The sequence below is a fragment of the Pan paniscus genome, chromosome 19, assembly GCF_029289425.2.
Source record: "Pan paniscus chromosome 19, NHGRI_mPanPan1-v2.0_pri, whole genome shotgun sequence".
In the NCBI taxonomy this organism is placed as follows: domain Eukaryota; kingdom Metazoa; phylum Chordata; class Mammalia; order Primates; family Hominidae; genus Pan; species Pan paniscus.
The window spans coordinates 66,345,013-66,372,993 of record NC_073268.2 but is presented as its reverse complement, the minus strand read 5'-3'; the positions used below and the strand labels follow the sequence as shown (position 1 = coordinate 66,372,993).

General features: G+C 52.8%; 2 protein-coding genes across 3 annotated transcripts; one reads left to right on the top strand and one right to left on the bottom strand.

The window, feature by feature from the left end:
* The first annotated feature begins 233 nt into the window (after positions 1-233).
* LOC100991963 (putative histone H1.9) lies at positions 234-26,012 on the top strand. The gene is given in 6 exon segments (XM_055101030.3): positions 234-3,625; positions 12,152-12,629; positions 12,631-13,153; positions 14,577-14,682; positions 15,087-15,217; positions 15,740-26,012. Coding segments are annotated over 3 exon segments (684 nt in total). The 5' UTR covers positions 234-3,605; the 3' UTR covers positions 12,817-13,153; positions 14,577-14,682; positions 15,087-15,217; positions 15,740-26,012.
* SGCA (sarcoglycan alpha) lies at positions 8,397-18,546 on the bottom strand. 2 transcript variants are annotated; one of them, XM_063599249.1, is made up of 10 exons: positions 18,246-18,546; positions 16,851-16,970; positions 16,602-16,756; positions 16,319-16,391; positions 15,766-15,964; positions 15,084-15,246; positions 13,978-14,186; positions 13,663-13,689; positions 8,954-9,072; positions 8,397-8,617 (listed from the first exon to the last, which is right to left on the bottom strand). In XM_063599249.1, exons 1-10 carry the CDS (start codon positions 18,544-18,546, stop codon positions 8,478-8,480), a joined length of 1,506 nt encoding a protein of 501 aa, XP_063455319.1. In that variant the 3' UTR covers positions 8,397-8,477. The 2 variants fall into 2 exon arrangements, with proteins under 2 accessions (XP_063455319.1, XP_003817508.4); XM_003817460.7 differs by lacking the exon at positions 8,397-8,617 and having other exon boundaries at positions 8,885-9,072.
* Positions 26,013-27,981: the final 1,969 nt, after the last annotated feature.

Below are 27,981 nucleotides of genomic sequence, written 5' to 3'. Positions count from 1 at the left end.
CTCTGAAACCCTCCTCCACAGCTGCAGCCCATCCTCCCGGCTCTCTCCTAGTCTGTCCTGCGTCCTCTGTTCCCGGGTTTCAGAGACAACTTCCCAAAGCACAAAGCAGTTTTTCCCCCTAGGGGTGGGAGGAAGCAAAAGACTCTGTACCTATTTTGTATGTGTATAATAATTTGAGATGTTTTTAATTATTTTGATTGCTGGAATAAAGCATGTGGAAATGACCCAAACATAATCCGCAGTGGCCTCCTAATTTCCTTCTTTGGAGTTGGGGGAGGGGGAGACATGGGGAAGGGGCTTTGGGGTGGTGGGCTTGCCTTCCATTCCTGCCCTTTCCCTCCCCACTATTCTCTTCTAGATCCCTCCATAACCCCACTCCCCTTTCTCTCACCCTTCTTATACCGCAAACCTTTCTACTTCCTCTTTCATTTTCTATTCTTGCAATTTCCTTGCACCTTTTCCAAATCCTCTTCTCCCCTGCAATACCATACAGGCAATCCACGTGCACAACACACACACACACACTCTTCACATCTGGGGTTGTCCAAACCTCATACCCACTCCCCTTCAAGCCCATCCACTCTCCACCCCCTGGATGCCCTGCACTTGGTGGCGGTGGGATGCTCATGGATACTGGGAGGGTGAGGGGAGTGGAACCCATGAGGAGGACCTGGGGGCCTCTCCTTGAACTGACATGAAGGGTCATCTGGCCTCTGCTCCCTTCTCACCCATGCTGACCTCCTGCCGAAGGAGCAACGCAACAGGAGAGGGGTCTGCTGAGCCTGGTGAGGGTCTGGGAGGGACCGGGAGGAAGGCGTGCTCCCTGCTCGCTGTCCTGGCCCTGGGGGAGTGAGGGAGACAGACACCTGGGAGAGCTGTGGGGAAGGCACTCGCGCCGTGCTCTTGGGAAGGAAGGAGACCTGGCCCTGCTCACCACGGACTGGGTGCCTCGACCTCCTGAATCCCCAGAACACAAACCCCTGGGCTGGGGTGGTCTGGGGAACCATCGTGCCCCCGCCTCCCGCCTACTCCTTTTTAAGCTTTTTCTTTCTTTCTTTCTTTCTTTTCTTAAATTCTTGCTTCCTCTTCCCCCCTCTTCTCCATCCCTTCTCTTTCCCTTCACCTTCTGCCTGCTCCTTCCCAGAGGCCCTGAGAAGGCGAGGCCCGGAGGGAAGGTGACTGTTCGGCTCCCCCATCTCAGGTAAGGGGGACAGCGAGTGTGGTCAGCGGGGGACAGAGAATCCAGGGCGTCAGAAGTCCAGAGAGAACCAGGCACCCGGAGCCAGGGAGACAGCGAGACGACAGCTGGTCACCTCTCTCACCTCGTCTCAGGTCTAAACCCAAAAAGAACAAAAAGGCCGCACTCCTCCCTAAGGTCTCCAGAGAGATGGACAAGTCTGTAGATACCATCCATCAGCAATACTAATATCGTGGTGTCATTAAGTATTCATGGCCGTTCATTATGGCCTTCAATAATTCATCATTAGCACTTCTACCACACTTAGGACAGTATAGAAAGGGAATCAGTGTAGAGAGGATAAGAATGATGGCATATAAATGAAGGCTTATTCATATGCAAATTACCCAAAGTTGTGTGATGCCTATCCATCTCTCTTTCTCTCTTTTTTTTGAGACAGAGTCTCACTCTGTCACCCAGGCTGGAGTGCGGTGGCGCAGTCTCAGCTCACTGCAACCTCCGCCTCCCAGGTTCAAGCGATTCTCGTGCCTCAGCCTCCCAAGTAACTGGGATGACAGCCATGCACTACCACGCCCAGCTAATTTTTATATTTTTAGTAGAGTCAGGGTTTTACCATGTTAGCCAGGCTGGTCTCGAACTCCTGGCCTCAAGTGATCCACCTGCCTCAGCCTCTCAAAGTGCTGGGATTGCGGACATGAGCCACAGCACCAGGCTCCATCTCTTGATCAATGTGTTGATTGCTTGGTGATGCCTGCCATGCTGCCCAGGAAACCGTGTCCACTTGGACCTCTGGGACTTTAGGACCCTGGCAGTCCAGGCCACATCCCCATCTGCCCTCGTGGGGGACCCAGGGACATCCTGAGCCTGGCATCCAAGGCTCTACCTGGGCACTACCCACCTGCCCAGGCTCACTGTCCCCTCCCCTGCCCACATCTGTCACACCAACCAAAAAGGGTGGCCAACAGTTCTCACAAATGCACTGCATTTCCCCACTTCCAGGCCTTCTAGATGTCCTTTCTCTCTGCATGCTCAACACCCTACTGTCCGGGCCATGCTCAAATGTCTCATTCTCTTCCCATTCCCTTGCCCAACCCAGCCTGAGCTCAGCCCCTCTGAGTTTCCAAAACTCTCCAGATCCACATAGCTCCCCTCGGTCCTTCATCCTAGGATTGTGGATGTGGTCATGTTTCCATCCTGTTATTCCCTCCAGACTAGAGGCCAGGTGTTGCAATGCAGGGCTAGGCAGAGTCTGTGCTTAGGTACTGGGGAGACTAAAGAGAGAGAGACTGAGCTAGAGAGGCCACCGATTAGGTGAGAGCATGGCGCTGTGTGCTTGGTGCACAGGAGTGAGTGAGTGTGAGAGGAAGAGCAAGTGGAAGGCCCATGGGGGAGCAGACAGCAACGGAGGGCGCAGGGCAGGGCTTTCTGCAGCAACAGACATGTCCTAGAGCTGCACCGCCCAGTGCGGTAGCCGCTAACCACATGCAGCTGTTGAGCATGTGAGATGCAGTTAGTGTGACTGAGGAATGCAGTTTCCACTTTTACTGAATTGCAATTAGTTTTACTAACTATATGTGGGATAAGGGTTACCATATGGGGCAGCAGAGCTGTAGGCAAAGGAGTGAATATGCCTCTTGTCACCTCTGTACAAATCTACATGTGGGTATGTGGGTGTGTGTGCACACGCGTGGGCATGTATGTGGACACATGCACTGTGGGTCAGGGCTGCAGCGGGGGCAGCCTTGTGTGGCAGTGCCCCATGGGCAGCTCTCAGCCTGCATCACGTGGTGTGGGGCCGGTGTGTGGTTTCAGTGTGTACAGGACAGGAGAGGAGGGGGACAAAGGGGCCATTGTGCCACATTCCCAACTCAAACCCTCCTTTCCGCTGACATCACAGCCGCCCTAAATACAGCCACCCAGACCCGCTCCCCGAGACCCTCACTATCTCCTGCAGGGTGTCACAGAGCCTGCCGCTCTGTCAGACTCACCTTTGTCTTCTCTGTGAGAAGGACCAGGCTCCTGATTTTTGGCTGATTTTTCAGTCAAGCCCAGATGGAAAATTCTAGAAAGGGAGGAGGTTTCATTTGGATTTTTAATTTCTGCTGCAATCTCAGAATCCTGGGTCCCTTTTGGGACCTAAGCCCCATCTCCTGGCAGGATTTTCTATCACCGGAATACGGTAGATTTTTCCCTCCTTTTTTTTTTTTTTTTTTTCCCAGCACCTTAACTCTCAGCTTCCCAGACTTTCTCCAATGACAGAGCTGGGTGGGTGGAGGAGGAGAGGGGTTGCAAGAAAGCTTGCCGGCTGGGGTGAGGAGACTGTGTGTGGAGCAGGCGTGAGCGTGGGCCGCGTGGGGGAGAATGCGAGGCTGCCGTCAAGCCCAGCGTCCACACGAGGAGGCCTGCGATGGCGTCTGAGGGAGCAAGGTGAGTGCCACCAAGGGGTCTCTGTCTCCTGGGGGTGCCTGGTGATGAGAATGTGTCTCACTGTCTGTGCCCACCTACCTGTGCACAAATAAATGTATCTGTGTTCACAGGGGCCTATACACATGTACGTGTGTGGGTTGGGGTGGGCGGGCATCTGTGCATGATGAGGGCAGCTTCCCCACACGTTTGGCAGTGAAAGCAACCCTGTGTGAACTGTGAGAACGCATGGACTGTGGCATTTGGGACATATGTGTACATGGGCATGACAGAGGGCATAGGAGGGTCTGTCTGTGTGATATGGATGAATGGGGCGGGGGAGCAGAGAGGAGTGTGGGAAAAATTAGTGGGGGCTCGGTGTGGGAGGAGACCACTCTCCTGAAGTCCCCCAGCCAGTGGGAGCCCTGGTGCTGGGAAGGCTGAGTCTCCCTGTCCCCTTCCCCTATGTGCGCTCCAGAGGGTATCAAGTCAGGCCGTGGGCATGTCCACAGTCAGGGAGGCAAGATCCTGGAAGCAGGAGGGGTCTTGTCCAGGAGGGTGGCAGGCCCTCCCCATGCAGAGATTTCAACCCTTTGCAGAGGATGTGCAAGGCAAGGCCAGGAGGGAGGTGAGTTTGGCACATGCTAATGCTGGAGAAAGTGGGATTTTCTCTGCAAAAGACAGTGGGAGGAACTGGGAAGGGGGTACTGAATGAGAAGGGACAGAGAACCATGATGGGGACTAAAACATTTTAGAGAGGGAGGCCACATACATGTGCAAGTTCTGGATGAATTCACTGCTGTGGGGCAAACTCTGCCCGCATGCCAGGGCTTCGCTGCTGAGTTCACGGAGGCCTAGGAGAGCAGGTGTTCTGTAGAAAGCAGGGAAAGGGGCTGAGTTCTGGGTGTGAGTTAATCTGGGATGGAGATACAGGAAGAGCCATGAAACCAGCACAGCCCAATAAAGATACAACCCAAGGCGCGGATGTAATTTTTCATGATCTAGCAGCCATTTAAAAAAAGATAAAAAGGGCTGGGGGCGGTGGCTCACGCCTGTAATCCCAGCACTTTGGGAGGCCGAGGTGGGCGTATTGCCTGAGGTCAGGAGTTTGTGACCAGTCTGGCCAACATGGTGAAATCCTGTCTCTACTAAAAATACAAAAAAAAAAATTAGCTGGGCCTGGTGGTGTGCGCCTGTAGTCCCAGCTACTCGGGAGGCTGAGGCAGGGAAATTGCTTGAACCAGGGAGGTGGAGGTTGCAGTGAGCCAGGATAGCGCCACTGCACTCCAGCCTGGGCAATGGAGCAAGACTCCATCTGAAAAAAAAAAAAAGATAAAAAGGCTGGTGCTGTAGTGCATGTCCTAGCTACTCGGGAGGCTGATGCAGGAGGATCCCTTGAGGCCAGGAGTTTGAGACCAGCCTGGGCAACACAGCGAGACCCTATCTCTACAAAAAAAATTGTAAAAATTAGCCAGATATGGTGGTGAGTGCCTGTAATCCTAGCTACTTGGTGGCTGAGGCAGGAAGATCACTTGAGTTTGAGGTAACAGTAAGCTATGATCATGCCACTGCACTCCAGCCTGGGCAACATAATGAGACCTCATCTCAAAAGAATAAATAAGTATCTACAGGTAAAACTAATTTTAGCAATGTCTTTTATTTAACCTAATGTATCCCCAAATCCGATCGTTTCACCATTACACTGAGGTACATCTCAGTTTGGACTAGCCACATCTTAAGTGCTCACTAGCCACATGGCCTGAGGCTGCTGTACTCAATGGTGCAGCTCTAGGCAGCAGTTCCGTACCAAAGATCATACAAATTTAGGCTTCCACTCCCAATTCACAGGGAGAGATTGAACTTTTTACAAGGTGCAGGTGGAAATGGAGTTCATTTAGCCTGAATCTTAGGGGCCAGGGAGACCCCAGGGACCTCTGGCCTTGGGGGATTGTGTGTGCTTGCATGCAATAATGTGTCCATCCTTGGGAGCTGCCAGAGTGTCCAGTTCCCACAAATTCTCACAACAGCCCCAAGGCGGTTATGATGATCATCTTATAAGTAAACTAACCCTCAGCTGGCTGAGCCAGCTGTTGTGTGGCAGGATCATGATTCCAGTCCTGCTCCGGGGCAGCGTGCAGCAGGGGGCTGAGGCCGGCCCTAGGTGGCGCCTTGAGTCACCAGGTCTGGCTGATAGAGAGGTGGTGAGGGAATGTCTGAGCGTCAGGCCACGTGTGGGTGCTGTGTTTAGAAGGAAGGTGGAGGCCACCCACTGGGTAACAGGGGCAATGCCATCATGGGACTGGAGGAGGCAGGGGTGGAGCAGAGTGTGCAGCTGGGCCAAGTCTCCCGGTGGAGGTGGCGGTGGGGGCGGCTGCCCTTCTTTGTCCTGGGCTGTGGGGGGTGGAGCTTGACTGCTGGCTGGAATCTTGCACGCCAGGGAGGAGCTGTTGCCCAGTGGGGAGGCGCTAAGTATGTCTGTGCCCTCCCGGCATGCTGCCGGGGGCCTCTGGACGTGTGTGCCCAGGCAGGGCTCAGCGTCTTCTGCAGGCACGCCATCCTCCCAGCTACTTGTCTGGGCCGCTTCCTCTCAGGCCGGCAGCCAGGCTCCCGTGTGCTCTTTGGAGCTGAGCAGAGAGAAAGGCGCTGCCAAGACCCCAAGGCAAAGCCGGGAAGTGAGGAGCTGGCCTTGCACTCTCCCAGCCCTGGCCAGCACAGGAAGAGCACAGGAGGCCCAAGAGCTGCCTGGCTGCAGGGGGCGAGCCCAGAGATGAGGGGTGGGCAGCCTCCTCCTCAAGGGAGCAGGGATCAAGGAGCCACCCCAGACAGCAGGCTGGCTGCTGGAGCCTCCGGTCTGCGCAACTCCTGGTTTCCTTCAGGAGAAAGAAAGAAATAGCCAAGGAGAAGCCAGAGGCACCCGCTAGTCAAAGAACCCGTTTGGTTATGGCGTGGGCACCTAAAGAGCTAGTCATTCAACAGGCAATTATTAAGCACGTACACTACACCTCAGCCTGCCTCAGCAGATGCTCACGAAACCAGTGTTTGATGAGTTGATTGACTAACTAATGGGTACAGGGAGGCTCAGGAGATAATGGAAGAAGCTTTAGCCATGGCCTTGCTCAACCCCTGTGCCCTGAGAAGGGGAGCAACCTCCTTAAGAACACTGAGCACAGGAACGGTAGCTCACAGCGGTCATCCCAGCTACTCAGGAGGCTGAGGCAAGAGGACCACTTGAGGCCAGGAGTTCGGGACCAGCGTGGGCAATGTAGTGAGACCCTGGCTCTAAAAGAAAGAACGCTGAGCAAACCCAGACACATGGTGTCCTTTCATGCCTTCCTTCAGAACATCCTTCCTGAGCACTCACTGTGTGCAGGCACTGCACCTGCTGCAGGCTGAAAGAATCGTATGTTCTAGTGCGGAAGAGGACTCGGAATATGTGAGCTGAGACAGCGCAAATCCTCTCAGAGAGCAGGAAGGCCTGGCAGGGCAGGCAGTGGGACCGCAGTGGGACCACAGCGGGGACAGGGAAAGCCTCTCTGAGGAGGTGCCCTTTGGGCAAAGACAGAACCTGCAGTGAGGGGCTAGTTGTGTGGATGTGGGAGCCAGGGCCTCCCAGCAGAGGAAAAGGAGAAGGAGGCTGGAGTGGTGATGCCAGCCCTTGTCTGTGTTCTCTCGGAGTTGCCACTAGGGGAGGGCCTTGCCAGCTGTCCCTCTTTTAGCCGGGCCCCTCTCAGGCTGAGTCCCTGGCCTGTCCTCACGTGGGAGTGGGAGTATATGAGCCTGGATATGGCCAGATGGCAGTGATCGGGGCAGAATCGGCCCCATTTGGTTGTGTCCACCTGGGAAAAACAGGCTCAGGCCTTCTCATGGCCAGCTGAGCTCTTCCGAGCTCATGTGGGGTCAAGCTGTGCTAGCACCACTCAGCCCAACAAGGGTCCCAGGCTGTGCTGTGTCCTCTGCACCCCTGCCCATCTCTGGAGGAGCTCAGCAAGGCGGGGGGTAGTCCTTGAGCCTAGAGCATTCCGGGACCCGCATTCCAACCTCCCTCTTTCCATATCTTTTTTTTTTTTTTTTTTTTTGAGACAGAGTTTTGCTCTGTCACCCAGGCTGGAATGCAGTGGTGTGATCTCGGCTCACTGCAACTCCACCTCCTGGGTTCAAGTGATTCTCCTGCCTCAGCCTCCCGAGTAGCAGGGATTACAGGTATGTGCCACCATGCCTGGCTAATTTTTGTATTTTTAGTAGAGATGGGGTTTCACTATGTTGGCCAGACTGGTCTCGAACTACTGACCTCACGTGATCTGCCTGTTTTGGCCTCCCAAAGTGCTGGGATTACAGGCGTAAGCCACCACGCCCGGCCTCGCTCTCCATATCTAGATTGGCTTCTCTCCAAACACAACAGACAGAGGGACTCTCCCTCCAGGGAATCTTGAGGTGCCAAAGAAATCTACAGGTAAGGGTCTGGATTTCCTGCTTCCAGAACCCCTCAACCCTGTAGAAGGCAGGGTGGAGGCAGAAGTGCCAGGGTCAAATTCAAGCTTTGCCACTTGCTTGTTCTGTAACCTTGGGTAAGTCACTGACTCTCCCTTGGTCTCTGTTTCCTTGTCTGTGAAATGGGGATAGTGATCCAGGCATACCTCACTACCAGGTTCGTGGGAGGGCTACAGATAGCAGGTCCTTCCCTCTTTCTTCCAGAGAATTTGAGAAAACAGCAAAATGCCAAGAGTCCAAAGGGCAGGCTGGCAGGCACTGGCTGCCTATGGGGCCTCCCAGAAAGCACAAAGGGAAACAGAGCCAGTGAGGATGGGAGAGGCTGCCAGCAGCAATTGGTGAGCAGAGCAGCAGATATTTATTCTGAATGTCCTTACCCCACACACTCTCACCCCACCCCACCCCCTCTCCCTGCTTGTTTACAGCCTGGGTTCCAGGCGGGCCAGGAGCTGGAATCAGCAGGTGGGATGTGCCACTCGTGGTGTGGACAGAGAAGGGAGGATGAAATCAGGGCTGGACCTGGAACCCCTGTGGGAAGAGAGAGTGGAGGGCTGAGAGGGCCGGACGCTGGTTCTCCTGACTTCCCCACCCTGACACTCCAACTGCGAGTGCTCGGCATTGGGGTCATAGCCCTGGCACTGGTGAGGACCCCCAGCAGCGGCCTCAGAGGGGCAGACAAGTCTATGTGCCTCTTCCCCTGACCTCTCCCAGACCCCACCATTTGCCCCAGCCTTGAGATAAAGGCCATCTTGTTCCCAGAAATAAGGCTGGCATCACCCACCAGACCTACCTGGCTGGGCTGTCAGTGCTGGTCCAGAATGAGGGGCACCTGGGCGCTGTCCACGCGGGGAGGCAGCCGCTCACCTGTGCGCACATTGAACATGGGCAGGGTGGAGAGTGGCCGGGGCACCTCGCGGCTGGCCGCCATCTGCCGCAGCTCCTCTGTGTTCCCGTGGATGGTGCAGTGGTGGACCATCTGGATGCTGGAGGCACAGGTGGGGAGTCATCAGCTCTGGGAGTCAGCTGCCCTGGAGTACAGCCTGGAACTGCCTCTGAGCCACCCTGCAGTCCTCCCCACCACTTATGTGGGGAGAGACTCAAACACATGATGCAGGGGCAGAAAACAAACAGAAAGCTCTATGGGGCTGGGCATGGTGGCTCACGCCTGTAATCCCAGCACTTTGGGAGGCCAAGGCAGGCAGATCACTTGAGGTCAGGAGTTCGAGGCCAGCCTGGCCAACACGGTGAAACCCTGTTTCTACAAAAAATAAAAATAAAAATTAGCCAGGTGTGGTGGTGGGCACCTGTAATCCCAGCTACTCAGGAGGCTGAGGCAGGAGATTCACTTGAACCTGGGAGGCGGAGGTTGCAGTGAGCTGAGATCGCAAGAGACTCCATCTCAAAGTAAAAAAAAGAAGAAAAAAAAAAAAAAAGAAAGCTCTATGGTGCCTGCTCAGTGCCCAGTGGTCAAGACATGGGCTGTGGGTGTAGACAGCCTGGGTTCAAGGCTGTGTGTCTTGGGCAAGTTGCTTAACCACTCCATGCCTTAGTTTGCTCAACTGCCAAATGGAGATAATAACACCTACCACCAGGCTGGGCACAGTGGCTCACACCTGTAATCCCAGCACTTCGGGAGGCCGAAGCGGGTGGATCACTTGAGGCCAAGAGTTCAAGGCCAGCCTGACCAACATGGTGAAACCCCATCTCTATTTAAAAAAAAAAACAAAACCTACCTCCTAGGACTGCTGTGAAGATTGAAAGAGAAAATGCGGCTGAGTGTTTACAACAGTGCCCACCACGTGATAAGCGCTCACAAGATATGGAGACATGAATAGACATCCACAGGGGCAATATTCTTCCAGAAGCCGGTGTTTGCTGAGCTTTATATTATGTTTTTATATTATTTATTTACTTTTAAGAGATGGGGTCTCACTTTGTCGCCAACTTCAGTGCAGTGGCACAATCGTAGCTCACTGCAGCCTCTACCTCCTGGGCTCAAGCGATACTCCTGCCTCAGCCTCCTGAGTAACTGGGACTATAAGTGCAAGCCACCATGCTCGGCTAATTTAAAACTTTTTTTTTTGTAGAGACAGGCGTCTTACTATGTTGTTCAGGCTGGTCTTGAACTCCTGGCCTCAAGGGACCCTCCTGCCGCTGCCTCCCAAAGTGCTGGGATTACAGGCATGAGCCACTGCACCCAGCCAAGAATTGGTTTTCTTAGAGGAGCTGGGGCCCCAGGCAGGGCTGAAGCAACCCCACTTGCCACTTGGTTACTGATGAGATGAGGGAGGAGAAGTGATCCCCACCCATGTTCAGGTCCCAATTAGTGGACACAGACTCCGGTTAGAGCCTGACAGTTTAGACTGCAGAAAAGACCTAGCTTCACGCTGAATGGGCCATGCTCCTCCTGTGGGGAGGACAGCAGGAAGAGGTGGAGTCACCATCTAAGGCCAGGGGAGGGTCAAGATGAGCTCTTGAGTCTGGAATTCGGTGAGCTGAGTTGTCCGAAACCCAATTTTCTATTCCCAGGCAAGGGGAGACTGAGGGGAAAGAAAGCAACCAGTGTGTGGATGCTGAGATAGAGACAGCTGGGCAGGTGAGGCCCTGGCAGAGGAAGGCCTCAGTCAGTGGGCCCCCTCCTTATTCCCAGCCCCACATCTGGACCTCATTACTCTGGCAACACACAGGTGGAAAAATGTGCTGGGGATGTTTTTCTAGAACGAGAGCAGAGGCCAGACCCCGCAGTGGCTTCCCCACGGTCCTTCCACATCAGCACTTGGGCAGACAGACAAACGGCAGGCATTCCTACACACTCAGGCACACGCACAGACACACACACACGTGGCCTAGGTCTCACCCACACCCACTCCACCACCAACACACAGTCCCGAAAGCACTGCCTCTGGCACAGAAATCCCCAGGAGAGGGTCGTGGGGCCTGGAGGACTCTGTGACCGCTGAAATCTGATCTAGGTGAAAAGCAGGCAGCAGAATCATAACTTGTGGATAATCTGAAAAGTGGCAGACATTGAACAAGTGAAAAATTGGATTTTGTAGAAATACATCAACGCGAAATCCAAACCAGCCAAGGCTAACGTTGCACGTGGTAAAACGGTTATTGATTTCACATTGACTGAGGCAGCAGATTTTTCTGACAACATCAGAGCTACAGAGTTGACCCGGGGAAGGCTGGATGTGGAGGAAATACTGGTCACGAGAGAATATCCCCAGTGCCAGTAGATGTTAGTGATTAAATTTGGTTCAGTCCAAAAAAACTGAGGAATAAAATCTTCCTAGTGAAATGTACATGAAAAATCACTGATCCCCATGGGGAAAAATTCTATAAAATTGAAAACAGAAAATAAAAGCAGAGCCTTTTAACTGCTTTGTATAGAAAGTTGCTTGAGGAATTAAGTCAACTTAGCATAAGTCAACTTAGCGTACATCTCTGTTCACTTTGGAAAATATATTCCCCATAAAAATTCATAAATGTTGGTATAACCCTGATGCCTGCAAAGCTTGTATTCTTCAACCCAGTGGCTCAAAAACCCAGTGGGTCAAGATGGTGGCATCAAAATGGTGAGTTTAAAACTGGGGGCCAGGCCGGGTGCAGTAGCTTTAGTCCCAGCTACTCAGGAAGCTGAGATGGGAGGATCGCTTGAGCCCAGGGAGTCTGAGGTTGCAGTGAGCTATGATTATGCCACTGTGCTCCAGCTTGGGTGACAAAGTGAGACCCTCTCTCTAAAAATTTTTTAAAAAATAAAATCCGCCCAGGCATGTGCACACACACATGCATATGTGCACGCACCGTGCAGGCCCGCTGTCTGGCCCACAAGCGCAGCCCTCCTCCCCAGGACACCTGGCATGTTACATGCCTCCACCATCTGGCATCTCCGGTCCACCCCTCCCTGGAGGAAACAATGGGGCCACTGTGACCCACACAGAATTCTGGCAGCCTCTGAGGTCACCACAGAGATAACCTCACCACCCCCTGCACCAAGAGCACAAGTCTGTGGAGGCCAGCCGTGGGTGACCGTCCTTGATCCTCTCTCTGGCCACACAGGGAAAGGCGAGGGCCGGAGCCCAAGAGGAAGCCTCAGAGAGGACCAGGAACCAGGACACACCTCAGCCATCCTGTGAGGGGCAGCCCAGTGGAGACTTCCAGCCGCCCTGGAGGTCCTTGCACCCAAGACACTTCACCTACCCCAGGGAGAGAAGCAGAAAGGCACTTCGCCACTGTCTCCATCAGTGCTGTTGAACTCAAATACTGCCATGGGTGGAGGCCAGCAGGGCAGCGTGTCCCTAGCAAGACAGCGACTGGGCAACGCACCTGTGCCAAACCCTGCCAGAAGCCCAGCACGTCCAAGGTGATCCTGAGGGCTGTGGCGGACAAGGGGACCTGCAAGTATGTGTCCCTGGCCACCCTGAAGAAGGCTGTTTCCACCACGGGCTACGACATGGCCCGAAATGCCTATCACTTCAAGCGTGTGTTCAAGGGGCTGGTGGACAAGGGCTCAGCAGGTGACCAGCAGGGGGGCCTCAGGCTCCTTCACCCTGGGCAAGAAGCAGGCCTCCAAGTCCAAGCTCAAGGTCAAGAGGCAACGACAGCAGAGGTGGCGCTCTGGGCAGCGCCCCTTTGGACAGCACAGGTCACTACTGGGCTCCAAACAGGGGCACAAGCGGCTTATCAAGGGGGTTCGAAGGGTGGCCAAGTGCCACTGCAATTAATGAGGCAGGCCAGGCAAGCAGTCAGGGGTGCCAAGACCGCCATTGGCTCAGTGCAGTGGGAATAAAAGGAACCTAACTTATTTCACATCTGCCTCCTGGAATCTAGGGTTCAGGGTATTGGGAGAAGAAGAGGGCTGGGGGCACATAGGAGGGGTAAGGCCATGAGTAGGGGAAACCAGGCCAAAATAAGAGAGGAAGGATTTGGAAAGGGCTGGCAGAATTGGAAGCACTCATAGACACCAGCTAGTCCAACCTCGTGATCTTGCAGGTGGAGCATCTGAAGCCAGAAAGAAGGGTGACAGAGTAATTGTGTGGCAGAGCCCGGCCTGGACCGCAGGTGTCTGACTCATACTGATACTGGGAGTCTCTTAAGTTGCTTCTCAAGCCCTTTCCCCCAGAGTGGCAGCAGGTCCCATTCCCCTGTGTCACAACAGGCTCTTCTTTTTTGGGGGAAAGAGTTTCACTCTGTCGCCCAGGCTGGAGTGCCGTGGCACGATTATGGCTCACTGCAGCCTCAATCTCCCAGGCTCAAGCGATTCTCCTATCTCAGCCTCCCAAGTAGCTGGGACCACAGGCATGCTCCACCACGCCTGGCTAGTTAAAAAAATTTTTTTTTGTTGAGATGGGGTCTCACTGTGTTGCCCAGGCTGGCCTCAAACTTCCAGGCTCAACCAATCCTCCCACCTCAGCCTCCCAAAGTGCTGGGATTACAGAGGTCAAGGGAAGGGGTGAGCATCACCCTGGAGTTATTTATTTTGTCTCTGCTGTTCATGGCATAGTTTGGTGGGGGGGTCCAACAACTGTCTAGGTGGGCTCCCACCCCACCCCCAGCTTTCCTTTACTCACTCGGAGGTAGCCAGGTCTCTCTTCAGCCTGTGGAAAAGTGAAGGAGAGGGTTAGCCCAGCTCTGGGCTTCACCCCAAGGTGCCCCAGGGCTCCAATGTGTGTGGAGGTCTGTGTGCAGTTATCCACAATGCCCTCCTGGTGCCAGGCCAGGCAGGTCTCAAGCCCCAAGTTGCCTAGAAAGGGGCCCCACACTCCTTTTGTGCCTGAGAACCCCATTCCCACGGTGTCTGGGTCCCATACAGCACAAGTGCCACTGTGAGTCCCATGGGTGTGAGTTCCAGCAGGTGCTCCCCCGCCCTTCATGCCCACACTCACCTTCCCTCCCGCCGGCAGCACATGACATAGGCCAGCAGCAAGGTGAGAAGCAGGGCCACCAGCAGGGGCACCAGGAGGGTGACCAGAGCATCCACCAAGAAGTCATGGTCTGGGGCCTCAGTGGGTGGGCAGAAGAACGGGTCATGCTCCAGGATCCCATCACCTTGGGTGGGCACCTCATCTGCAGGCTCCGGCACTGACTTATCCACCTGCACAGAGAGCTCAGGGCTGACGCAGGAAGTGGCTGGCTGGACACAGAGGTCCCCAGGAACATGGCAGGGGCCAGGACTAGGAGGCAGGAGACACAAAGTCCAGCAGAGGCGGGACAGTGCACTGGTTAGCGCACAGCTCTAGGGTCTGACCTCCTGGTTTGAATCCAGACTCAGACAAGTGCTTAGCTAGGATGATTATGTGCCTCTGTTTCATCACCTGTAACGTCAGAAGGATAATAGTAGCACCTGTCTCCTGGAGTGGTGGTGAGCATAAAATATGTTGATGGGACAGTGCCAAGCACATAGCAAGTGCTCAAAAATGTTGTCAATTACCAGTCGCTGGCTGTGGACCCTGAATGAGTCCCTGCTCTGTTGGTCAATTCACAGGAACAGTGTACACCAGCCGTGGGATCCTGTGAACCTCAGCTCAGTATCCAAAGAGCTGTTGTGAGCATCTTTGGTTTATAGTGTGAAGAGCTATCAGATCCTTGTTGTAAGTGGGTTTGCTAGGTGGCACCTTACAGAAAAGCAGACAGAGCTGTCACGCAGAGGCCCTTGGTAGGGAAAGGGTTTGGGAACTGGACTGTGATATAGCTGTTGACCTGGGCAGATCTGGGGTGCGGGAGTTGGAGACCCCACATGCGGATTGCGGACTCTGTCGCCCTCTTGTGGGGGAAAGGTAGAACTTCAGGGTGTGTGTGTGTGTGTGTGTGTGTGTGTGTGTGTGTGTGTGTATCCTCAAACTAAGCCTGTGGGCAATACTGAGAGCATCAGGGAAAGAAATGGGGACTGGAGCAATCAGAGAGATGGAGATAGGAAGCAGCATGGGAGGGAAGGGGGACTGGGATGGGGGCCATGCCCCACCCCACCCCCGGACCCAGGGTCCCTCCTCACCAGGGTCACATTGCACCAGTCAACGCGGAAGTGGGGTGCCAAGGTGTCGTAGCAAGACAGAAGTGGAGGCTGGCCCTGGGCACAGCGGGCGTGGCTATCGGGGGATGCCACCATCTTCAGGCAAGTAGAGAAAGGTGAGGCAGAACCCACCTTAATGTACACCCTGGAACCAGATAGAAGTCACTGTCAGCAGAGTGGGGGCAGGGGGCACGAGGCACCACTCTGCCAGGGGTTGTTGAAACTTTCCTAATTGTAGGCTATGACCTGGGGATGGGATGAGGGAGACGCCTAAGAGGGAGGATTAAGGGAGGAACATGGCACAGCTGGGGTCTGGCAGGAGTCACAGTCCTCCCAGAGATCTGAGATCATGGTGAGAGTACACAGAGCACCCCATTCTTCTAGGGGGTCTTACCCTCCCTACTAAGGAATGTCTTTTAATGGATGTATCTGGTATGTCCTCATGAGGCACCAGGAAGTACAGAGTTCAGGGTAACTAGGGTCTAGGCTCTGGAAGGACAAGGAGATGCGGGTATAGCCAGAGGAGAGTGGTGAGGGGTGTGAAGCTGGGAGGTGGAGATGTGCGTGGTAAAGCCCCACCTGGAAATTAGGGAGACCCTTGTTCTATGCCCGCCACAAGCTGCATCCTCCTCTTTCAGGAAGTCCTCTAGGGTTGCACACCTACCCTTCTTTTCGGCCCTCAATGGGAAGGGGGACACGGCCCCCACGGTCCAAGGCAGAAGTGATGTTGAGCAGCTGAAGCTCTCCGGGCTCCCACAGTCCCCCCAAGGCTGAGAGGAAGCGGCTGGCAGGTGTTGAGGGCAGCACCTCCTCCACATCGTGGCTGCGCACCAGGAACTCGGCTTGGTATGGCAGCAGGGGGCCTGGGAAGGCCAGGTGGACACCTCAGGCTGCACCCAGCCCCAGCTCTGCCCCGCAAAGCCTCCCCGAAGCTCCTCCCCACATCCCTGCACACCCCTTCAGGCCGCTCAATGCCCCATCCATCACAGACCCCAACAAGCCAAGGCCCAATAGTCTCTGCAACGCAGCGGGTAACAGAACTCCAGAGCCTGGAATCCCAGCCCAGCACCCATTCCCTGAGAGCCTTGTCCCCACTTTCCAAGATGCCCTGCTCCACTCCTCTCCAAGCCTCTCCTGTCCACAGCCCCCTCCCCCTCCGGGAGAGATTCCCCAAGACTGGCATTGGTGGGGAAGGGATGGGGCACAGCTAGAGGTACCTTCTGGGTCCCCAATCTCCAGCACCAGCCTCTGCGGAGTGGTATCAAAGCTGTCCCGATTGTAGGCTGTGACCTGGGGGATGGGAAAGACATCTGAGAAGTGGGTTAGGGGAGAAAGGTGGCACAGCGGGGGCCTGGCAGGAGAGGACTCAGATACCAAATTAGAGGTATGTAAATTATATGTAAATGACTGTGAATGAACACCCAATCCCAATTCATAGGGCTGCTCCTAGGAGGCCACTCTGGCCCACCCCTGTGATTTTCTCAGGGTCCCTGACGGCACCTCAATGACCTGGCGCCCACGATCTTCTGGGGTGGCAGAGCCGTAGAGGAAGCCAGGGTGGTGGGGGCTGCGCTGGGTGTAGCGGAGCCACCGGGGCAGGTCTGGGTGTCCCTGGAGGTGGGCGTGGTAGGTGATGTGGACAGCGGGTGGGACAGCTGGTGGAAGTGAGGAGAGGGGATTCGAGTCACAGCAGGAGCCCTGCGGGGTACACCCCAGCCCGCCCGCCTGGGTGCCTGTCAGGCCGCTCACCGACATGCTCAGGAAGGCTCAGAAACGTCTCATGGTCCAAGGTGTGCACAAAGACACGGCCCACAAGTGGGTGTAGCGTGGTCTGCTGGGCCTCGGTGTCCCCCAGCCCTGCCAGGAGAACTGTGGGGACCCCACAAGTCCCAAACACACAGGCCAGCCTCAGTCCTGGGCAGGGGATAAGCTCCCTTCCCCACCAAGTCCTTGGAGCCCCTAAGGGACCGAGAGAAGCGCTTCCTTTGCTGCCTCCCAGGAAGGGATTGGGGTGGGGATCGGGGAGCAAGCCCTGCTGGGCTAGACATTTTAATCGTCTGGGTTTCGGGATTCGAGGGAGAACCTCTCCCACAACCTTTCCATTCCTCGTTTTAGGCCCCTATTAATGGTGCAGTGGGCAGGGACTGATGTTTGACTGGGAAGTGTGTGTGTGAGGGTGTGTGTGTGTGAGGGGATGTGGGGGTGTGTGTGTGTGTGAGGGTATGTGTGAGGGTCTGTGAGGATGTGTGTGAGTGTGTGTGCAAGTGAGTGTGTGTGAGAGGGTGTGTGTGAGGGTGTGTGTGTGTGAAGGTGTGTGTGTGGGGTGTGTGTTTGCGGGTGTGTGTGGGGGTATGTGGGGGTATGTGGGGGTGCGTGGGGGGTGTGTGTGACGGTGTGTGGGGTGTGTGTGTGACGGTGTGTGTGGGGGGTGTGTGTGACGGTGTGTGTGAGGGTGTGTGTGTGAGGGTGTGTGTGATGGTGTGTGAGGGTGTGTGAGGTGTGTATGTGAGGGTGCCGTGAGGGTGTGTGAGGGTGTGTGTGGGTGGGTGTGTGTGTGTGAGGGTGTGTATGTGTGAAAGGCACTGGGAAAAGAATCCCATGCTAAATGCCCAAGAGCCCAGAGGAGAGGAAGAGGGGGCCAGGAGCCTACAGAGGAGGAAGGGTAGCCATTCTGGGCCTGGAGACCCCCACCTTCCTCCCCTAAAATACAGGGAAGAAGAAGGCCTGCCCTAGAGGCCAGTAGGAGCTGAGCAAAAGGAATCCTAAGTCCAAGAGAGGAGCAGAGGACCTGGCCGCCAGCTCCACCCTCCCTCCCAGGGCCAAATTTAGCCTGGGCTTAGAAGCTGCGGCCCAGCCAGCTCATTAAAGGGCCCACGACCCTTTGGGCCTGTGCTGTCAGACCCACCAGGGCCCTAGGACACCTCCAGCCCTCAGAGCTCCCAGCCCCTTCATCCCAGAGCCCAGCTCCCAGCCCCATTCCCTGGATCCCCAGCTGGCCATGGCATTAACACCCCAAAGCCCTTCTGGCCCCTGCCTCACCCAACCCAGATCCCTCTTCTGTGGGCCCTCCACACCTCCATCTTACCACCCCTAAATCCTGCCCCCTCATCCTGGGCCTCCCCGCTGAACAAGGCCCCAACTTGCCCACGAGGAGAGGAGTCCAGAAGAGTGTCTCAGCCATGTCTGCCCGGCCTGGCCCGCCCGGTGAGTGACAGAGACAGGGGGCAGGGAGGAGAGGAGGGAAGGAGGGAAGGAGGGAGGTGGCTCGGGGCAGCTGGGTCCCAGCGTCAGCCTCCCCTCCCCGCCTGGAGCATGCACCAAATCTGGGATAGACACCCTCCTCGCACTCATTGTCCCTCCAACCGTCCCCTCCAGTGGCCACAGTGTTTTTTAAACCACCAACCAGGCCACCTCCATCCTCCCTTAAAACTCTAATGGTTCTCATGGCCCCTGAGTTCCCAGCTCATCCCCAGTTGGTGGCTTTCTGGCCTGTTCTGAACCTGGTCAGCTGGTCTAGAATCCCATCCTCTGCCCCTACCCTTCCAACCCCAGGCCCCTGCTCAGCCTCACTCCATTCCTGCCTAGCTTGGCAGACTCTCTCAAGTCTCCATGCCGTCGCCCAGGCTATTGCCTCTGCCTGCAGTTCCCTTCCCACCTTCATTCAAGCAGCAACCTTCCAGTCACCTTTCCAGACTCTGCACAGATGTCCTCTCCTCTCTGAAGCCTTTCTGACCTCCCTTCTTCTGCTAGGCCAAGCTGGGTGTCCCCTTAGCCCCTGCGTGCTTTCCTGGGCACAACACAATCACACAGACTGCTCCAAGCTCCTCGAAGACTAGGATCTTGTCATGTTTGTATCCTTGGGCCTGGCACAGGGCCTGGTAGCTAGTAGGTGTAGCTGGCTGGTGGCAGCTTTCTTAACAGCAAACGTAGGTGCCATCCACCCAGCCTTTATCCCCAGTCCAAGCACTTCAGCGTGGAGGTCTAGCAAGCCCTGGACAGGACCAGCCAGCTAGAGACAGGTGAGCGGAGGAGGCACCCTCTCTGGCCCATGGAGTCAGGGTTCGTTCGGCGCATAGACTTGGAGGCCTGGAGGTGGGCCACCTTGGCCACTTGCTGGGGATGAGGCCTTGAGTGCACCATTTGCCCTCTAGCCCATTTCCACAACTATAAACTGGCAAGAATAGTGCTTGCCTCTTGGCATCATTGTGAGGACTCCACAAAGTAATGAATGCAGCGCATATTTATGAAACACCTGCTATGTATCAGACATTGAAATTGCAAAGATAAGCAAACCTCTGCCTACATGGAGGTCACCTGCCAGTGGGTAATACCAGCTAGCGCTGCCAGCTACTGTGCTGAGAATCTTACATATATCTACCTATATTACCTCATTCCATCTCCTCAGCAGTTCCATGAGGCAGGTATTATTACTGTGCCCATTTAACAGTTGATAAAACTGAGGCACAGGGGTGTATACCTTCCCCAAGGCCACATTGCTGATGAGTAGAATGCATGTGGACGGCTTAGCCCAGTGCCTGGCTCAGTCGATGACTGTGCTGCTGATGTACTTGCCCGGCCCTGCTTCCCCTTCCTTCTTGCCTCTGCCAAAGGATCTCAGTCCAGGGGCGATGGGGCGCGGTGTCCTCTCCCCAGGTCTCTCACTTAGGGCAGGCACAGGGGCACTCTCCCCAGGTGCCCTGAGAAGGGGTCGGGGACCTATGGCTGCCAGGGTTCCCAAATCCTTGGTGCCTGTGTGACCTCTCCTCCAGGGCCTCAAAAGGACAACAAAATACCCCAGGCAAGGATCACTTGGGTCCAGCCTAAGGGCACAGGTGTTGGCCTGCAGATGGGGTGACTGGTAGGCAGGTTACTCAGTCCTTGTCCCTTCCTCTCTCTCTCTCCACCTGACTGACCCGCTCATCCCTGGAGAGCCACCAAATTCCAGAGTCAGCGTCCCCTCGGGCAAGGCAGTATTTGTCCCAGCATCACCTGGCCATCTCTCTGTCTTCTCAGAGACAGAGGGAGGGAGGAAGAAAGGTTCTGGAGGCAGAGGAAGAGCCCGAGGGTTCTGGGGGAGCAGGCAGAAGCGCCAACCCCCTGGGCACCTGCCCAGCCTCACCCCTGAGCTTCTCCATGTGACTCCCCGCCCCCTGCTGTCCCCCTGGCTATTTTTGGAGCCACCCACTCAGCTGTCTTAAGGTAGCAGTGCCTGGCCCCAGTGTCACCAGGCCCACGGAGGCCAGCCTTCCTTAATGAAAAGCTGCAGCTACTTACCCATCGGATCCTCCCTGCCCAATTCAAGGGAGCCAGGGACTGTCCCACAAGCCAGAAAGTCCCCAGAAACCCTTCTCAGGCCCCTCAGCCATCAGAGGACCTTCCCACTCAGAGCTGTCTGGATTGCAACCTGCTGCTTGTAACACACAGCACCTTCTGTCTGTTGGGCCTAGGGGTGGGAATGGAGGTCACAGGGTCTTTAAACTTCTTAGTTTGAAAAATTTGCAGCATACTATAATAAGCCCCCGTGTATCTGTCACCTGGCTTCAACAATTATCAACTCATGGCCAGTCTAGTTTCATCTATACCCCTCCTGATTAATTTCATCCATCAATATTTCAGTGTGTATCTTTAAATGATAATGACTCTTTTTAACATAATCACATAACATGTTCAGCTATTAACATCATCAATAAAATTCCTTAATATCAAACTTCTAGTGTTCAAATTACCAATTTCTCATAAACATACATATTTTTACAGTGTATTTGTTTGACTCAAGATACAAAGAAGATACACACATTGCAATTGACTGATGATTTATAGGGCTTTTTTTTTTTTTTTGAGACAGAGTCTCGCTCTGTCACCCGGGTTGGAGTGCAGTGCCATGATCTCGGCTCACTGCCACCTCCGCCTCCCAGATTCAAGCAATTCTCCTGCCTCAGCCTACAGGCACGTGCCACCATGCCCAGTTAATTTTTTTTTATTTTTAGTAGAGACGGGGTTTCACCATGTTGGCCAGGCTGGTCTCAAACTCCTGACCTCAAGTGATCCACCCACCTTGGCCTCACAAAGTGCTGAGATTACGGGCGTGAGCCACTGTGCCTGGCCAAGGCTCTTTTAAATTTCTTCAAATCTATAGGTTCCCATACATCCTTTCTCTCTCTTTTTTCCTTCCTCCCTTCCTTCCTTCCTTCATATTTTCCTTCCTTTCCTCCCTCCTTCCTTCCTTCCCTCCCTCCCTCCTTCTTCTTCCTTCTCTCCCTCCCTCCTTCTTCTTCCTTCTCTCCCTCCCTCCTTTCTTCCTTCCTTCCCTCCCTCCCTCCTTTCTTCCTTCCTTCCCTCCCTCCCTCTCCTTCCTTCCTTCCTTCCTTCCCTCCCTTCTCTTTCTCGTTCCTTGAAGGAGCCAGAAAATTTCTTCTGTAGTTTTTTGCCCTCTGGATTTTGCTGATTGCATCTCTATGGTGATCTTTAACATGTTCCTCCCACCTCCATACTTCCTGTACGTTGTATTTCCTGTACATTGTTACTGTAATTTGTAGTTGGATCTAGAGGCCTTATAAGGTTTATGTTCAATTTCCTTCGTTGAGACCACTTCATAGGTGGTGACAGTGTTCTTCCATTTGAAGGCACATCATGCGTTTCTGTGGTCTTAGTAGTGTCTTGCCTCCGCCATTAGCGTTTTATTTTTTGTGTGTGTGCAGAATAGTGATATTCAGATTTGATCACTCTGATCACCCCTTCCTTTATTAGCTGGAATAATTATAGACAGAAACTGCCCCTTGCGATTTGGTTACTGAGTGGGAAAGTTCGTAAAAGGAAGACGGGAGAAACGCTGGACTCTTCCTGTATTAAACAGTTTCTGAATAAAGAGCTGTTTCCCTAGCATCCTCCAAACTCTGGCCAGTCCGAGCTTCTTTGGTAGTAATAGAATGATGATACATGGTTTACACCTATCTGACTGCTTCGGTCCATTGCAACTAGGGTCCCTTCTGGTGCTCACATTGCCTATCTTTAGCTCTCCGTTTTGTCATCCCCAGTTGGGGCGTCGGTCAGGAGAGCTGGAGGGGTCGGGGCTCGCACCCCGCCTCGCACAGCTGGTGCCCTTGCCGTGCGGTAGGCTCCGCCGGGACTTCCCCGGCCTCCGCCTCACTCCTGCGGCCCAGCCCTGCCCTGAGCTAGTCGCTTCTCTGTCCTGGCCTTTTTGACATCCGCATCCGTCTCTCCAGCTTTCTGCCCCGTCTCTGCCCACCAGTGCCTAAATGTAAGCCCTCTGGTCCTTTGTCCCTGTATCTCCCCATCCCAGTGAATGTTTGCTGAATGAACGAATGACTGCTGTCCAGTGTGTCTCATTCAGCTTCAGTTTCTGTGCACCTGTCTCTAAGTCTCTTGAGGTCTGAGGCCGTGTTTTCTTTATCTGCATCTATACGTTGCCGTGAGGGACAAAGGAAAGGGCTTCTCGTCATTGTGATCTGATTCTCGCATCTGCCTCCCAGACTCCACCCACATCTTTCTCCGCTGTCCCGTACGCCGCCTCCAGCGCAACAACAAAGACTGCGACCTGGCCAGTCCGCCACGAGAGGGCGCGTTCGCTGGCGCCAGCCGGGTCTTGCGCCTGCGCGATGTTGGGACGGAGCGGGAGTCGGGGGCGGGATGCCTGCGGAGCGCACCGCCCCGGGCTGGGGATGCGCGTCAGCAGCGCGTGCTGGGGGACGCAGTTACAGGGGGCGACGCAGGAGGGAACCCAAGGCCACGAGCTCCATCTCGTCCTCCCCTTCCCGACCCAGAAAACGCTCTAATCTACAGGGGGAGGAGAACCCGCACGGAGGCAGGGGGCTGGACATAATGATCTCTTCCCCATCCCACCTCCACCCATCCCACCATCTGTATCAAGCCTCCGACTTCCAAGGACATTTCCATATCCCCCCAGACATTTTGGGATACCAGCCTGGAGACCTAAATGTACCCAGAATCCCCCGCCTTTTTATCGGTGGATTTCAGCCCTCAAAGCGTTCCGTGAGCCTCTGACCGCCCAAATCCATCACACATGAGTTGGAATGCCAGGGACCATTCCCGGCCAAACGTTAGCTTACAGGAGAAAGAGAGAAGAGGAGGGACTGTCCGAGGTGCCTCGGCACTATGCCTGCACAGCTGGATCTCTGGACACGGAGCCCTGGACCGTTTCCATCCAGACACTCCCATTCCATCAAGTGGGGGTAAGAAGGATCAATGAGATAATGGAAGCGAAAGCGCTTTGCAAACTGTAAAGCTCTGGAGAAAGTAAGGGTGTTTTATTTATTTATAACTGACAGTGCAAGGTAATAGCTGCCCAGGGCCAGCCCACAGGCACAGCCCAAGAGCTGGAAGAGGTCAGATTTAGAAGCCACCATTCACTGATAGAAGGATTAGGAAAATAAGACCAGGCACGGGGGCTCACACCTGTAATCCCAGCACTTTGGGAGGCTGAGGTGGGTAGATCACGAGATCAGGAGTTCCAGACCAGCCTGGCCAACATGGTGAAACCCCATCTCTACTAAAAATAATTAGCCGGGCGTCGTGGTGGGCACCTGTAATCCCAGCTAATCAGGAGGCTGAGGCAGGAGAATCTCTTGAACCCGGGAGGCAGAGGTTGCAGTGAGTTGAGATCATGCCATTGCACTCCAGCCTGGGTGACAGAGCGAGACTCCGTCTCAAAAAAAAATTTTAAAAAAGAAGGGTTAGGAAGATAAGAGGCAAAAGTCTCTGACATCTGTAGACAGCATGATTATGTATATGGAAAATCAAGAGATTCTACGGGCATATTATTAGAGTGATTAAGTGAAGTCATGCTGGACAAATGTCAACATCCAAATACAAAAAACCATATAAAATTCAGCAGTGTTTCTACGCACTAGCAGTAGTTTATTAGAAATTATAGTATCTTTCAAAAAGAAATCATTCACAATAAAATTAAAATTGTACAAAACCCAGAAAAAAATTACAAAACACATTGCAAGATATTTAGGAAGTAAAGCATAGGCTACAATAGTAATAAATGGAGAGCCATAGAGAAGTATTAGGTTAAGTATGAGATGCCTCCATGTTATGAAGACGAGTCTCTCCACGTTAATCTGTTGATTCATTGCCGGTCCAATAAATATTCCAACAGGATTTTTCACAGAGCTAGGCAAACTGATTCTAAAATTCATAAAGAAGAGCAAAGACCCAAGAAAAAAGTAGACAGTTCTGAAAAAGAATAAGGAAAGAGACCTGGCCCTAACAAATACCAAGACTTTTTTGAAAGCGATAGTAATTAAAACAATGTGGTATCGGTGCCGGGCTAGACAAAGGAATCAATAGAATAGAGTGCCCAGAAACAGATCCAAGTATATGTGGGAATGTGATTTATGATAGTGGCGGCACTGCAACTCAGTGAGAGAGAATAGACTTCAGTAAAATGTGTTGTGACAATTGGCTTTTCTTATGAAAAATCTTCACACCATCCATAAATATGAATTCCAGATGGATTAAAGACCTAAAAGTGAAAAACAAAACTTTAAAATAATTAGGAGAAAATGTAGGAGACCTAAAGGTAGGAAAGCATTTCTTAGACAAGAGACACACTCAAAAAAGATCAGCCAATTTTTATTACATTACCCCCCAAAAGCCCTCTGCTATGAAAATGATATTACGAACAAAGTTAAGAGACAAGGAGCAGCCTAGGTGGCAATGGTGACAGCATACACAACAGATAAAGGGTTAGCATTCAGAATATACAGACCTCCTAGGAATCTACAAAATTAGCTGGGCATGGTGGTGCGCACCTGTAATCCCAGCTACTTGGGAGGCTGAGGCAGGAGAATTGCTTGAACCTGGGAGGCAGACGTTGCAGTGAGCCAAGATTGCACCATCCCACTCTAGCCTGGGCAACAAGAGCGAAACTCCATCTAAAAAAAAAAAAAAAAACCTCCTAGGAATCAATATGGAAAAGACAGAACTTTTATTTTATTTTTATTTCTTCTTCTTTTTTTTTTTTTTTTGAAACAGGGTCTCGCTCTGTCGCTCAGGCTGGAATGCAGTGACACAACCTCGGCTCACTGCAACCTCTGCCCCTCCAGGCTCAAGTGATCTTTCCACATCAGCCTCCCAAGTAGCTGTGACTACAGGCACATGCCACTATGCCCGGCTAATATATATATAAAACATATATATATGACATATATACATAACATATATATAACATATATATCTATATATATCACATATATATAACATATATCATATATATATCATATATATATATTTGGTAGAGATGGGGTCTCACCATGTTGCTCAGCCTTGTCTGAAACTCCTGGGCTCAAGCAGTCTTCCCACCTTGGCCTCCCAAAATGCCAAGATTATAGGTGTGAGCCACCAAACCTGGCCTATTTTTTTCTTTCAAGGTACTCATCAAGTAGTAAGGACAGGCATTTTTTGTGCCACTCCAAATAGCATCCCTTCCTTCTTCCTTGACATTCAGAACCCCATTCTGATTCAGGGGTTTGGGCTTTGTGGGAGGCTCGGCCTTCCTCAACCCCATCAGGTGAATGATGATTGGTCTAAATATAGCATGATAATTTAGTTCCTCTGGTCAATGATTGGTTTAGGTGTGGACGTTTATGCAATTCTGGAAGGTCTCCTGGTGGGGACCCCTGGGAAAGAGACTAATAAGAAAGCATCCAGTTTCTTCGGTCTCTGACGTTGTTGTCTGCACAAGAGAGTTAAGGCAGCCATCTTGGGACCATGAGGGAGCCAGTCTAAGAGGCAAATCAACACAATGAGAGGGTGTTGGAAAAAGACAAAAAGAACCTGGTCCTTGATGTCACAGCCAGGCCTCTGAATTAACCACCCCCAGGACTTCTTGTTACGTGAGCTAATAAACGTTCCTTTTTGCTTAAACCCCTTCTAGTTGGGCTTTCTGTTGTAACTTGCACCGAAAACTACAATAGGATAGCAAAGGATATGAACATAAGTGATTTGCCTAGAGGAAACCCACATGGTTAATGAGAATAAGATGCTCAGCCTCATAGGCAGGGAATGCAGCTTCAAATGAGATGCCACTTCATGCCTATCAGATTGGCAAACATAAGTCTAACAAGAGCAAAAGTTGGCAAGGATGTGGTAAAACAGGATGTCTTGTACAAACGCTGGTGGTGAGAGGATCAATTGGTTCAGACGCTGTAGAGAGCAGTTTGGCAGTACTAGTCAACTTCAAAGTGTGCCTGCCCGACAATCCTAGCTTTCTAAGTATATGCCCTAATAATGGGTTCAGAGAAAAGTCCAAGCATGTTCATTGAAGCCCTGTTTATATAACAGCAAAACAGGCCCGGTGCAATGGCTCATGCCTGTAATCCCAGCACTTTGGAAAGCTGAGGCAGGCAGATCACTTGAGCTCAGGAGTTTGAGACCAGTCTGGCCAACATGGTGAAACCCTGTCTCTGCTAAAAATACAAAAATTAGCCAGGCGCAGTGGCATGTGCCTGTAATCCCTGCTACTCGGGAGGCTGAGGTAGGAGAATCGCTTGAACCTGGGAGGCAGAGGTTGCAGTGAGCCAAGATTGTGCCATTGTACTCCAGCCTGAGTGACAGAGCGAGACTCCATCTCAAAAATAAATAAATAGCAATAATAACAAAACATAGAGACAACCTAAACACCCAATTGATAAATATATTGTGGCTTATTCTTCTGATAAAATAATAAACAGAAGTTAAAATGAACAAATCAAATGAACAAATGTGGCTACATTGTGAAAAAAAACATGTTGACTGGAAAAATGATACACATAGTATGATGGCCATTGCATAATTTTTTTTTTTTTTCAGGGTCTTGCTCTGTCACCCAGGCTGGAGTGCAGAAGCACAGTCATAGCTCACTACAGCCTGGAACTCCTGGGCTCAAGTGATTCTCCCACTTCAGTCTCCTGAGTAGTCAGGACTATAGGTGCACCACCACATCTGGCTAATTTTTTATTTTTTTGTACAGACAGGGTCTTGCCATGTTGCCCAGGCTGGGCTTGAAATCCTGGCCTCAAGTGATCCTCCTGCCTCAGCCTCCCAAAGTGCTGGGATTATAGGCATGAGCCACTGTACCTGCCTTTGTTACATACATTTTTAAAATACATAATTCTAGACCAGGCACAGTGGCTCACGCCTGTAATCCCAGCACTTTGGGAGGCTGAGGCGGGCAGATTACCTGAGGTCAGGAGTTCGAGACCAGCCTGGCCAACATGGTAAAACCCCCGCCTCTACTAAAAATACAAAAATTAGCCTGGCATGGTGGTGCGGGCCTGTAATACTAGCTACTCGGGAGGCTGAGGCAGAAGAATTGCTTGAACCTGGGAGGCAGAAGAGGGGAATGGGGACTTATATGGGTATGGAGTTTTAGCTCTGGAAGATGAAAGTAAGTTCTAGAGATAGATGGTGGTGATGGCTGCACAACAAGGTGATTGTACTTAATGCCAGTGACCTGTACATACTGAATGGTGAATTTTATTTTATTTATTTATTTGTTTATTTGTTTATTTTTGAGACAGAGTCTCGCTCTGTCGCCCAGACTGGAGTGCAGTGGCGCGATCTCAGCTCACTGCAAGCTCCACCTCCCAGGTTCAAGCCATTCTCCTGCCTCAGCCTCCCGAGTAGCTGGGACTACAGGCGCCCGCCACCACGCCCGGCTACTTTTTCTTGTATTTTTAGTAGAGATGGGGTTTCACCGTGTCAGCCAGGATGGTCTTGATCTCCTGACCTCGTGATCTGCCCGCCTCGGCCTCCCAAAGTGCTGGGATTACAGACGTGAGCCACTGCGCCCGGCCAAAATGGTGAATTTTATATCTCTAGTCTGCTACAATTAAAATATAGTAATGCAAAAATT

Coding starts and splice junctions, on each gene's coding strand:
- SGCA (XM_063599249.1), bottom strand. CDS start 18,546: ATGAGAACCATTAGAGTTTTAAGGGAGGATGGAGGTGGCCTGGTTGGT. Junction 16,757..16,850: donor GAGCCTTCCTGAGCATGTCG/GTGAGCGGCCTG, acceptor CACTTCCACCAG/CTGTCCCACCCGCTGTCCAC. Junction 15,247..15,765: donor ATTGAGGGCCGAAAAGAAGG/GTAGGTGTGCAA, acceptor ATCTGGTTCCAG/GGTGTACATTAAGGTGGGTT.